The 12,311-nt window shown below is 49.2% G+C and overlaps 1 protein-coding gene across 1 annotated transcript in view; it reads left to right on the forward strand.

Moving 5' to 3' along the window:
* Nucleotides 1–3,310: 3,310 nt before the first annotated feature.
* The window catches only part of LOC119976509, a 44,739-nt gene continuing 35,738 nt past the window's right edge, over nt 3,311–12,311 (forward strand). Inside the window, exon 1 of the mRNA XM_038817055.1 lies at nt 3,311–3,433. Coding sequence (XP_038672983.1) covers nt 3,311–3,433 — 123 coding nt within the window. The remainder of the gene's footprint in view (nt 3,434–12,311) is intronic.

Consider the following 12,311-nt stretch of genomic DNA (forward strand, 5'->3'; position numbering starts at 1 on the left):
CCCCCCCCCCCCCCCCCCCCCCCCCCCCCCCCCCCCCCCCCCCCCTGGCTAGGACCCCTCCTAGCCGCGATGTACCCCACATCGTACTCCCGAGAGTCAGCTGGTCTCCGCTGACCCGGCTGCTCCTGCCACATTCCGACTCCTCCCGGTTCACCCCATCTGCGCCCGTGAAAGATCCCCTTAAAACCCCCGAGAAAGACCCGCATAATCAACCCGCTCCCCCCCGTCCCGTCTCCCCAACTTAACGATATAAATACAAATACCCAATGGCAACTAAATACATAAATACTTAACTACATACTTAAATAACAAAATAATTAACTAACTATCAACTAACAGTGTGCCCAACCATCACCCTCCATCAAACAGTATAAATAACCGCAGATAACCATAACCCGAAAAGAAAAAAAAGAACAAAAAACCCCCCCAAGCACCCAAAGACAAAGGGTAAGAGGGGTAAATAACTAAGGGAAATTGGAAACGGGAAAAAACACCCCATAAGAAGCCAACGACCCACAATAGAGATTTCAACAGTACAAATATACAGAAACACCCAACAACTCGAAACCTTCAAAATATTCAGAAAAGTCAACCGTTCGAGAAAAAACACCCCAAACACTCCACGAAACTGTTACCCAGTTCCGACCTGGCCTGAAAAAGAAAAGGGCCACTTGCACAATCAAGAGTCCCCCGGCGGCTACGACCGCCGGTGCTCCCAGGTTTTAGTTCGTGTCCAACTTTTCCTCTTGTACAAAGGTCCAGGCCTCCTCTGGGGACTCGAAATAATGATGTTGGTCCTTGTAGGTGACCCACAAGCGCGCCGGTTGCAACATTCCAAATTTGATCTTTTTCGCGTGTAGCACCGCCTTTGTCCGGTTGTACCGGGCCCGCCGCTTTGCCACCTCCGCACTCCAGTCCTGGTACACCCTTACCGTCGAGTTCTGCCACTTGCTGCTTTTCTCCCTTTTAGCCCACCTCAGGACTTTCTCTCGATCACTTAGCCGCTGGAACCGCACCAGCACCGCCCTCGGGGGCTCGTTTGCCCTGGGCCTCCTGGCCATGACCCGGTATGACTCTTCCAATTCCAGGGGCGCCGGACCGGCCCCTTCCCCCATCAGGGAGCTCAACATCTCCGCCACATATCCCGGGAGATCCGACCCCTCCAGGCCTTCTTCCAGGCCCAGGATCCTCAAATTTTTCCTCCTCATCCGAGTGTCCAGCTCCTCGAAGCGGCTCTGCCACTTCATGTGGAGTGCCTCGTGCACCTCCACCTTTGCCCCGATGACTGTGGCCTCCTCCTCCCTCGCGGCCATCTCCTGCTGCAGATCTTTAATCGACGCCTCTTGGATCGCCTGGGCTCCCACCAACCTGGTGGCCGTCGCGTTCATGGACTCTAAGAGTTCCACTTTCATCTCCGTGAAAAAACGGAGGAGAGCGGCCTGCTGCTCCTCCGCCCATTTCTTCCACTCCTCCGGTGCACCGCCGGCCGCCATTTTGATTTTCTTCCCCCGCTTTTTTTGGGGAGCTGCTGCCGTTTTTCTTGCCGCTCCACTCCGGGTACCGACCATAAAATCGGTCTAGTTCTCCTCAGGGGACCTTCCCCCACCGGGATTCGTTTTTTCAGCGCCGTTGGGGCCCTCCAATTGGCCCAAAAACACCTTTGTTGCAGGAGCTTCCAAATGTGCGGCTTAGCTAGTCATAGCCGCAACCGGAAGTCCCTAAAATTACTTTTACCTCCCAATGCCAAATCAGCTCCTGAAGTGATATTTTTCTTTTTTCTTCCGATAATAATTCTTGCCTTTAATTATTTGTCCAATTCCCTTTTGAAGGTTCACATTGACAGCAGCAGCTGGTTTACGATGTGAGGGGGAGAGAAGAGGTGAGGGAATGAATCTATACAGGTGAGTAAGGCTCCCCATCAGTCCAGGCTGGGTCTGCACAGAAGTGTGGATGTATGAAGGGATCTGGGTGTCCTTGTCAATGAAAGTGCAGCCAACAATTAGGAAGGCAAATGATATGTCGGCATTCATTGCAAGAGGATTTGATTTCATAGAACATACAGTGCAGAAGGAGGCCATTCGGCCCATCGAGTCTGCACTGACCCACTTTAAGCCCTCACTTCCACACTATCCCTGTAACCTAATAACCCAATAACCTCTCCCAACCGTTTTGGACACGAAGAGCAATTTATCATAGCCAATCCACCTAATGTCTTACTGCAGTTATACAGGGCCTTGGTGAGACCACACCTGGGGTATTGTGTGCAGTTTTGGTCTCCTTCTCTGAGAAAGGATATACTTGCTATAGAGGGAGAGCAGCGGAGGTTCACTAGGCTGACACCAGGATTGGCGAGACTGTCCTATGAGGAGAGATTGGTTGAACTGGGCCTGTATTTACCAGAGATTATAAGAATGAGAGGAGATCTGATTGAAATGAATAAAATTCTAACAGGGCTGGACACACAAAATGCAGGGTGAATATTTTCCCTGATTGGGAAATCTAGAACCAGCGGAAACAGTCTCAGGATGTGGGGTCGGACTGGAATGAGGAGAAATTTCTTCACGTGAAAGGGGATAAACCTGCAATGTTCTCTGTCACAGAAGACTGTGGAATCCAAGTCACTGAATATATTCAACAAAGAAATAGATATAGATTTTAGTGGCGTCAAGGGGTTACGGGGAGAAAATGGGGATTTGGCATTGAGATTGAAGTCAGCCATGACCATATTGAATGGTGGAGCAGGCTTGAAGGGCCGAATGGCCTACTCCTAGTTTCTATCTTTCTATGCCCATTGCCCCCCCAGGCTCTCAGAGACAGCAGTAGCTGGTTCACACAGGGAGTGAGTGGGGTAAGTGATGTCTGCCTGGTGTTCCCATGGCAATAAGTGGCACGCAGTCGGAGGGGAGAGTGTGGGAACTTCCGGTGGCAACAATGGAGTGAAAGGTCGCACATTCAGCAGCTCTCGCCCTCAGTGTTTTTTAAAAATAGTTTTGAAGCCGTATTTTTCAGGAAATTTCTCAACATAAGTTGATCGAAGGGAGAGGAAAAGGAGGTGACCCTCAATTTATGGAATCGTGTCCAAATGAGAGTCGAAAAAGAAGAAACCAAAAGATGAGTGAAAGCAAGAATCAGAGGTCATCGAGCTCAATGGTAACGAGACAAAGCATGTCCACGCCAGCTCACTGGTCGATGGAGCAATGGGTCCAGTACCTGGATGAGAAGTTCACCCGGCATCGCAAGAAGTGTGCAGAAGACATGACCCACGCGATAGCCTTGATTAAGGAGGATTGACCAGGTGGAGGAGCAAATGATGACCCAGGGACAGGACATTCTAAAGTTTCAGGAGAAGGCGACTGAACGCGAAGAGGAGTCCACTGTAAAGGCTTTGGAAATGAGCATGCAACAGGACAGCCAGAAACGGCTGCTGGATAAGGTAGAAGACTGCCAGAGGGAAAGGAGGGATCAGATGCAGGGGTGTATGTGGGGAAGATGTTGCAGGAGATGGTTGGGGCTGATGTATTTGACAAGCCGCTGGAGGTGGACCGGGTGCACAGGGTGCTCGTACGTAAGCCCCAGGGTCGTGAGCCCCCGAGGGCCAGGGTGGTGAAGCTACATTGATTCCTCGACAAGGAGTGTATCATGAAGTGGGCCAGATATATGTGGGAAAAATCAGAGATCCGGGTGTACGAAGACTGGGGACAGAACTCGCAAAGAGGAGAGCAAGTTTCAACAATGTTAAGGGTGCCCTGTTTGCAAAAGACATTAAATTTGGACTGCTGTGGCACAGTGGTTAGCATTGCTGCCTACGGCGCTGAGGACCCGGGTTCGAATCGCGGCCCTGGGTCACTGACCGTGTGGAGTTTGCACATTCTCCCCGTGTCTGCGTGGGTTTCGCCCCCACAACCCAAAGATGTGCAGGCCACGTGAATTGTCCACACTAAATTGCCCCTTAATTGGAAAAAATAATTGGGCACTCCAAATTAAAAAAAATAAAATAAAATTTGGACTGCAATATCTGGCACGTCTTTGGGTGACCTACAAGAAACGAGAGCTGCACTTCAACTCTCCGGAAGAGGTGGCATAGAACATAGAACATAGAACAGTACAGCACAGAACAGGCCCTTCGGCCCTCAATGTTGTGCCGAGCCATGATCACCCTACTCATGATCCATCGTATACCCGTAACCCAACAACCCCCCCTTAACCTTACTTTTTATTAGGACACTACGGGCAATTTAGCATGGCCAATCCACCTAACCCGCACATCTTTGGACTGTGGGAGGAAACCGGAGCACCCGGAGGAAACCCACGCACACAGGGGGAGGACGTGCAGACTCCACACAGACAGTGACCCAGCCGGGAATCGAACCTGGGACCCTGGAGCTGTGAAGCATTTATGCTAACCACCATGCTACCCTGCTGCATCTTTTTATGAAGGACAATAATCTGGTTTAAGGACTTTAAAATTCAAACTGTGGTGGACTGAGTTTGGGGGAAGGGATAAAGTGGGGTGGAGAGAAAAATAGTTCTGTGTTTTGTTTTGCCTCGTTTAAATTTCAGTCCATCTAATTCTGTGAGTTAAGTCACAATGTTCGGGAAGAAAAGGTTTTTTATTCTCTTGTGTAATTTGATTTTGATTCATTGCTTTATGTACTGGGTTACAGAGGACAAAACTTTGAAGTTGCAAGGGGGGGTTTTTCTTTCCTGTAAGAAAGATGGTTGATTCTTGAATGCATAATTTTACTGCTGACGGGTAAGGGACAGCGAGGAGACTGGAGATGGAGATCAGATGGCGGTCGTCGCCAAGGGGCGGATCAAGTGAGGTGCGGAACACGGGCTAGGAGCTGGCCTAGGAAAGGTCATGGCTGATCGACAGGGAGGGGGGGTGGGGGGGGGGGGGGGGGGGGGGGTGGGGGGGGGGGGGGGGGTGGGCAAGGGCCCCCCTGACCAGGCTGGCTACGTGGAATGTTTGTGGACTGACCGGGCCGGTTAAGAGAGCCCGTGTGTTCGCGCACCTGAGACAGTTAAAAACAGACGTGACCATGTTACAGGAAACACACCTGAAGTTGGGAGACCAAATTAGATTAAAGGAGTGATGGGGCGGGCAAGTGTTTCATTCAGGACTGGGCTTTAAAACAAAGGGGATGGCTATCCTGATTAACACAAGGGTGACATTCGAGGTGGGGAAGATAGAAGCAGACCCGGGAGGCAGATTTATTATGGTTAATGGGAAGCTGGAGGGAATGGCAGTGGTGTTGGTAAATATATCTGCCCCAAACTAGGATGATGTCACGTTTGTCAGGAAGGTGCTGGGAAAGATCCCAGACCTTGACTCGCACCGGCTGAACATGGGTGGCGACTTTAATACGGTTAGGGTTATGGTTAACCTAACGGTCCTGGACCTGAGATTGGACCGGTCGAGTGCTAGGTCGGAGAAACTATCAGCAATGGCGAAGGGACTGCGGGGATTCTTGGGAGGGATAGATCCGTGGAGATTTGAGAGACCAAGGAGCAGGGAATATTCATTCTACTCCCATGTACATGAGGCATACTCCAGGATAGATTTCTTCGTGCTAGATAAAACACTGCTAGCAGTGGTTGAGGACACTCAGCAATTGTGGTTTCAGATCACGCAGCACACTGGATAGACCCACGGGTAGGCACGGGAATGTCCCAGCACCCACGGTGGAGATTAGATACAGGGCTGTTAGCGGATGAGGAGATCTGTGAGTCAGTGAGAGAGGCCATTTGGGGATATATAAAGGTCAATGACACGGGAGAGATTGCGGCTGGGGTGGTCTGGGAGGCTCTGAAAGCGGTTATTAGAGGGGAATGTATTTCGATTCGAGCCCACAGGGATAAAACTGAGCGGTCGGAGCTGGACAGGTTGGTAGGAGAAATATTACAGGTGGACAGGAGATACTCGGAGTCTCCAAATGAGGAGCTCCTGAAGGAGCGTCAGAGACTTCAAATGGAGTTTGGGCTCCTTTCCACAGGTAAGGCGGAGGGTCAGCTGAGGAGGGTAAAAGGGGCAATATAGGAGCATGGGGAGAAAGCTAACAGGATGCTGGCGCATCAGCTGAGGAAACAGGAGGCGGTGAGAGAAATAGGGAAAATAAAGGATATAAGGGCGAAGACGGTGATGGACCCGGGGTCGGACCTTTCGGGAATTTTATAACCAGCTATACAAGTTGGAACCCCCAGTTGGGGAGGGGGACATGAATCAATTCCTCGGGAGTTGGTTGGCCTTGGGGAGGTGACAGATGGACTGGGGGTGATGCAATCCGGTAAAGCCCTGGGACCTGATGGATTCCCAGTGGAATTTTATAAGAAGTTCTCTGGGGTACTGGGGCCGCTCCTGGTTAAGGCTTTTAACGAGTCCAAGGAGCTGGGCGTGCTAAACACGCTAAATTGTCCCTTAATTGGGAAAAATGAATGGGGTTCTCTAAAAATATTTTTAAAAGTATGAAAAGTGGTTGCCATGCTTTAGTCGCCTTGATTTGGAGGCTGGCTGCATCAGGCTTCAAGAAGCACAGAGTATTTGATTTGAGAGGCCTGGGGCAATTTGGGCCCGCTGACCACTAGCCTTGTGCTGTTCCATTCTTGGTGCTTGTCTGAGGGGTTGGCGGTGGCCGTTTGTTGAGCCATCCCCCCGGCTGGGGCCCAGGGTGGTTTGGCTGACAGAGCGGCAGCATGGTGGAAGTGAAAGTGCTTTGTTTGTTGGAATCTTTGCGAGATCCTGAGGAGTGTTCAATGACCCCGCCTAGGCTTTGGCCTTCTCAGGCAACATAGATGCTGTTATTATACCGCAATTCTTCTATAATCTTGGACGTTACTTCCTTGCGACTATGCTGTTAATTACTTATTGTTGTTTTTTTTCTCCTGCAAGGGTGTGTGAGCACGAGGCGGGTGTCATCTGTTATCTTCTGTTAGTAAAAATTAGATTGAGTTGATTTTGTGAAATGTGGTCTGTGCGCAATTTTACTCCTTTCTGTCATTGTCATAATCCTTGTGGTTATGGTCGGTGATGGTTTTTGTCACTCCCTTGCCCCGTTTATAATGAAGATTAGTGGAGTCAGGGTGGGTTGATGGGTGGATGGTTGGGTTGGTGTTGGGTGCCAGGGTTAGTTAAGTCCTCACTGGGATTGAGAATGGCCCCCCAGTTAGAGCTAACCGATCGGGTTTTTATTTTGGTTCCTTTTAGAACATAGAACATAGAACAGTACAGCACAGAACAGGCCCTTCGGCCCTCAATGTTGTGCCGAGCCATGATCACCCTACTCAAACACACGTATCCACCCTATACCCGTAACCCAACAACCCCACCCCATTAACTTTACTTTTTGTAGGACACTAGGGGCAATTTAGCATGGCCAATCCACCTAACCCGCACATCTTTGGACTGTGGGAGGAAACCGGAGCACCCGGAGGAAACCCACGCACACAGGGGGAGGACGTGCAGACTCCACACAGACAGTGACCCAGCCGGGAATCGAACCTGGGACCCTGGAGCTGTGAAGCATTTATGCTTACCACCATGCTACCCTGCTGCCCCCACAGTCCAAAGATGTGCAGGTTAGGTGGATTGGCCATGACAAATTGCCCTTAGTGCCCTTTTGTTGTTTTGAACTTAAGAATCTGGGCCTTTTTCCTTTCATGGGCTGGATAGGTTATGTGTCCTGGGGTCGAGTAGGTTCATTACTTTTAAAAATAAATTTAGAGTGCCCAATTCTTTTTTTTCCAATTAAGGGGCAATTTAGCATGGCCAATTCACCTAACCTGCACATCTCTTTGGGTTATAAGGGTGAGACCCATGCAGACGTGGGGAGAACCCCACACAGACAGTGACCTGAAGATTTGGTCATAATCTGAACAAGTTGATGCCGGTCTTCTCTGTACAAATGTATGGAATGATGCTGCTTTTGTACTGGGCCTGAGACTGGGTATTGTGTTGTGTGGCAAACGTAACTCCCCTTTAGATTATCACAGAATCCACAGTGCAGAAGGAAGCCATTCGGCCCATTGAGTCCGCACCGGCTCTCGGAAAGAGCACCCCACCCAAGGTCAACACCTCCATCCTATCCCCATAACCCAGTAACCCCACCCAACACTAATGGCAATTTTGGACACTAAGGGCAATTTGTCATGGCCAATCCACCTAACCTGCACATCTTTGGACTGTGGGAGGAAACCGGAGCATCCGGAGGAAAGCCACGCACACACGGGGAGGATGTGCAGAGTCCGTACAGGCAGTGACCCAAGCCGGAATCGAACCTGGGACCCTGGAGCTGTGAAGCAATTATGCTATCCAGAATGCTACCGTTCTGCCCAACTGGAGTTGGCGCATATTTTCTTTGTTCGTTACTTTTCATAAGAGTTTGGTTCAATTAGGCCTGCATTTACTGGAGATGAGAAAAATGACAGGAGATCCGATTGAAACGTATAAAATTCTAACAAGACTGGACAGACTAGATGCAGGGAGAATATTTTCCCTGGTTGGGGAATCTAGAACCAGCGGATACAGTCTTAGGATGCGGAGTAGATCATTTAGGACTGAGATGAGGAGAAATTTCTTCACTCGAGGGGTGGTAACCTGCAGAACCCGTGATTGGTTCCTGCATGGGTGTAGACGGGTTTGGTATCCGAGGAGAGGAGGCTGTGGTGTGTCATTACTGCTAGAGTTGAGGGAGATATATATTGGTGCACGTCCGTGCATGGCACGGAAAATCTATTCTGAGCTCTCATGGTAATTGCGAGCTGAGCGGTGCTATTTCATCAGGTTTTCATGGCTTCATCCTCTTTCTCCCTTGGTCTCTGGTGGGGCTATAGAGGCATTTAGCTATGTCTAATGATTGTATTGAGCCAGTCACATTGTTGTTCTCCTGCCCCCCTCATGCATGCTGGTCCTTGCCCATGGCGATGTATTGTTTTTGTAAATTTGTGTTGTTTGTTAAAATGCAAAACCTTAATAAACATTCTTGAATAAAATTATTCAAAGACTCCGCTTCCGCCATCTTTTGAGCAAGAGTTTTCCAAAGGCTCATGGTCCTCAGGGAAAATAATTAGCCTAATCTCTGTTTTAAATGAGCAATCCCTTAAAACAGAGATCTCTCGTTCTAGACTGTCCCACAAGAGGAAACATCCTCTCCCCATCCACCCTGTCAAAACCCCTCAGGATCTTGTATGTTTTAATCACGTTGCCTTCAACTCCAGCAGAAACAAGTCGAGCCTGTCTAGCCTTTCCTCATGAGACAACCCACCCACCTCTCTCCAGTTATTAGTCTGGTAAAACGTTCCTGAACTGCTTCCAGCACATTTACATCCTTCCTTAACCAGTACTCTAAATGTGATCTCACTGGTGCCTGACAGAAGCAGGCCTACTTTGGTGTTCAATTCCCCTAGCAATAAATTATACCATTTGATTAGCTTTCCTAATTAATTGCTGTGTCTGCATACAAGCCTTTTTAAAGACAAACATTTAAGTACCCAATTCTTTTTTTATCCAATTAAGGGGCAATTTAACATGGCCAATCCTCCTACCCTGCACATCTTTGGGTTGTGGGGTAAGACCCACGCAGTCATAGAACATAGAACAGTACAGCACAGAACTTCGGCCCTCCATGTTGTGCCGAGCATTGTCCGAAACCAAGATCAAGCTATCCCACTCCCTGTCATTCTGGTGTGCTCCATGTGCCTATCCAATAACCGCTTGAAAGTTCCTAAAATGTCCAACTCCACTGTCACAGCAGGCAGTCCATTCCACACCCAAACCACTCTCTGAGTAAAGAACCTACCTCGGACATCCCTCCTATATCTCCCACCCTGAACCTTATAGTTATGCCCCCTTGTAACAGCTACATCCACCCGAGGAAATAGTCTCTGAAAGTCCACTCTATCTATCCCCCTCATCATCTTATAAACCTCTATTCACAATGACAATGTAGAAACTCCAACGTTCAGTGACCCGGGCCGGGATCAAACCGGGTCCTTGGCGCCGTGAGGCAGCAGGGCTGACCACTGTGTCACTGTGCTTCCCGCCTGCTTACTGGCTTTCTGTGATTCACCTTTGTCAGTTTCATTCACGCATCCACTTGTTCACTGGCCAGCAGAGGGCGGCGTTGCACCATTGTCCTCAGAAGCCGGAGAAACAGGCTTTGTGGAAGAAATGCTTTGACCACTTTTTCATTCGTTCACCCAGAAATAAATGACCTCCCATTGCAGCGGCCAGCTACTTCTAAAATTACTTTTACCTCCCAATGCCAAATCAGCTCCTGAAGCGATATTTTTCTTTTTTCTTCCGATAATAATCCTTGCCTTTAATTATTTGTCCAATTCCCTTTTGAAGGTTAACATTGACAGCAGCAGCTGGTTTACGATGTGAGGGGGAGAGAAGAGGTGAGGGAATGAACTTTACAGGTGAGTAAGGCTCCCCATCAGTCCAGGCTGGGTCTGCACAGAAGTGTGGATGTACGAAGGGATCTGGGTGTCCTTGTCAATGTAAGTGCAGCCAACAATTAGGAAGGCAAATGATATGTCGGCATTCATTGCAAGAGGATTGGATTTCATAGAACATACAGTGCAGAAGGAGGCCATTCGGCCCATCGAGTCTGCACTGACCCACTTTAAGCCCTCACTTCCACACTATCCCTGTAACCTAATAACCCAATAGCCTCTCCCAACCGTTTTGGACACGAAGGGCAATTTATCATGGCCAATCCACCTAATGTCTTACTGCAGTTATACAGGGCCTTGGTGAGACCACACCTGGGGTATTTTGTGCAGTTTTGGTCTCCTTCTCTGAGAAAGGATATACTTGCTATAGAGGGAGAGCAGCGGAGGTTCACTAGGCTGACACCAGGATTGGCGAGACTGTCCTATGAGGAGAGATTGGTTGAACTGGGCCTGTATTTACCAGAGATTATAAGAATGAGAGGAGATATGATTGAAATGAATAAAATTCTAACAGGGCTGGACACACAAAATGCAGGGTGAATATTTTCCCTGATTGGGAAATCTAGAACCAGCGGAAACAGTCTCAGGATGTGGGGTCGGACTGGAATGAGGAAAAATTTCTTCACGCGAAAGGGGATGAACCTGCAATGTTCTCTGTCACAGAAGACTGTGGAATCCAAGTCACTGAATATATTCAACAAAGAAATAGATATAGATTTTAGTGGCGTCAAGGGGTTATGGGGAGAAAATGGGAATTTGGCATTGAGATTGAAGTCAGCCATGACCATATTGAATGGTGGAGCAGGCTTGAAGGGCCGAATGGCCTACTCCTAGTTTCTATCTTTCTATGCCCATTGCCCCCCCAGGCTCTCAGAGACAGCAGTAGCTGGTTCACACAGGGAGTGAGTGGGGTAAGTGATGTCTGCCTGGTGTTCCCATGGCAATAAGTGGCAGGCAGTCGGAGGGGAGTGTGGGAACTTCCGGTGGCAACAATGGAGTGAAAGGTCGCACATTCAGCAGCTCTCGCCCTCAGTGTTTTTTAAAAATGGTTTTGAAGCCGTATTTTTCAGGAAATTTCTCAACATAAGTTGATCAAAGGGAGAGGAAAAGGAGGTGACCCTCAATTTATGGAATCGTGTCCAAATAAGAGTCGAAAAAGAAGAAACCAAAAGATGAGTGAAAGCAAGAATCAGAGGTCATCGAGCTCAATGGTAACGAGACAAAGCGTGTCCAAGCCAGCTCACTGGTCGATGGAGCAATGGGTCCAGTACCTGGATGAGAAGTTCACCCGGCATCGCAAGGAGTGTGCAGAAGACATGACCCACGCGATAGCCTTGATTAAGGAGGATTGACCAGGTGGAGGAGCAAATGATGACCCAGGGACAGGACATTCTAAAGTTTCAGGAGAAGGCGACTGAACGCGAAGAGGAGTCCACTGTAAAGTCGTTGGAAATTAGCATGCTACAGGACAGCCAGAAACGGCTGCTGGATAAGGTAGAAGACTGCCAGAGGGAAAGGAGGGATCAGATGCGGGGGTGTATGTGGGGAAGATGTTGCAGGAGATGGTTGGTGCTGATGTGTTTGACAAGCCGGTGGAGGTGGACCGGGCGCACAGGGTGCTCGTATGTAAGCCCCAGGGTCGTGGGCCCCCGAGGGCCATGGTGGTGAAGCTACATCGATTCCTCGACAAGGAGCGTATCATGAAGTGGGCCAGATATATGTGGGAAGAATCAGAGATCCGGGTGTACGAAGACTGGGGACAGAACTCGCAAAGAGGAGAGCAAATTTCAACAAAGTTAAGGCGGCCCTGTTTGCGAAAGACATTAAATTTGGACTGTTATACCCGGCACGTCTTTGGG

This window comes from Scyliorhinus canicula, chromosome 13 (assembly GCF_902713615.1).
Source record: "Scyliorhinus canicula chromosome 13, sScyCan1.1, whole genome shotgun sequence".
Classification (NCBI taxonomy): Eukaryota; Metazoa; Chordata; class Chondrichthyes; order Carcharhiniformes; family Scyliorhinidae; genus Scyliorhinus; species Scyliorhinus canicula.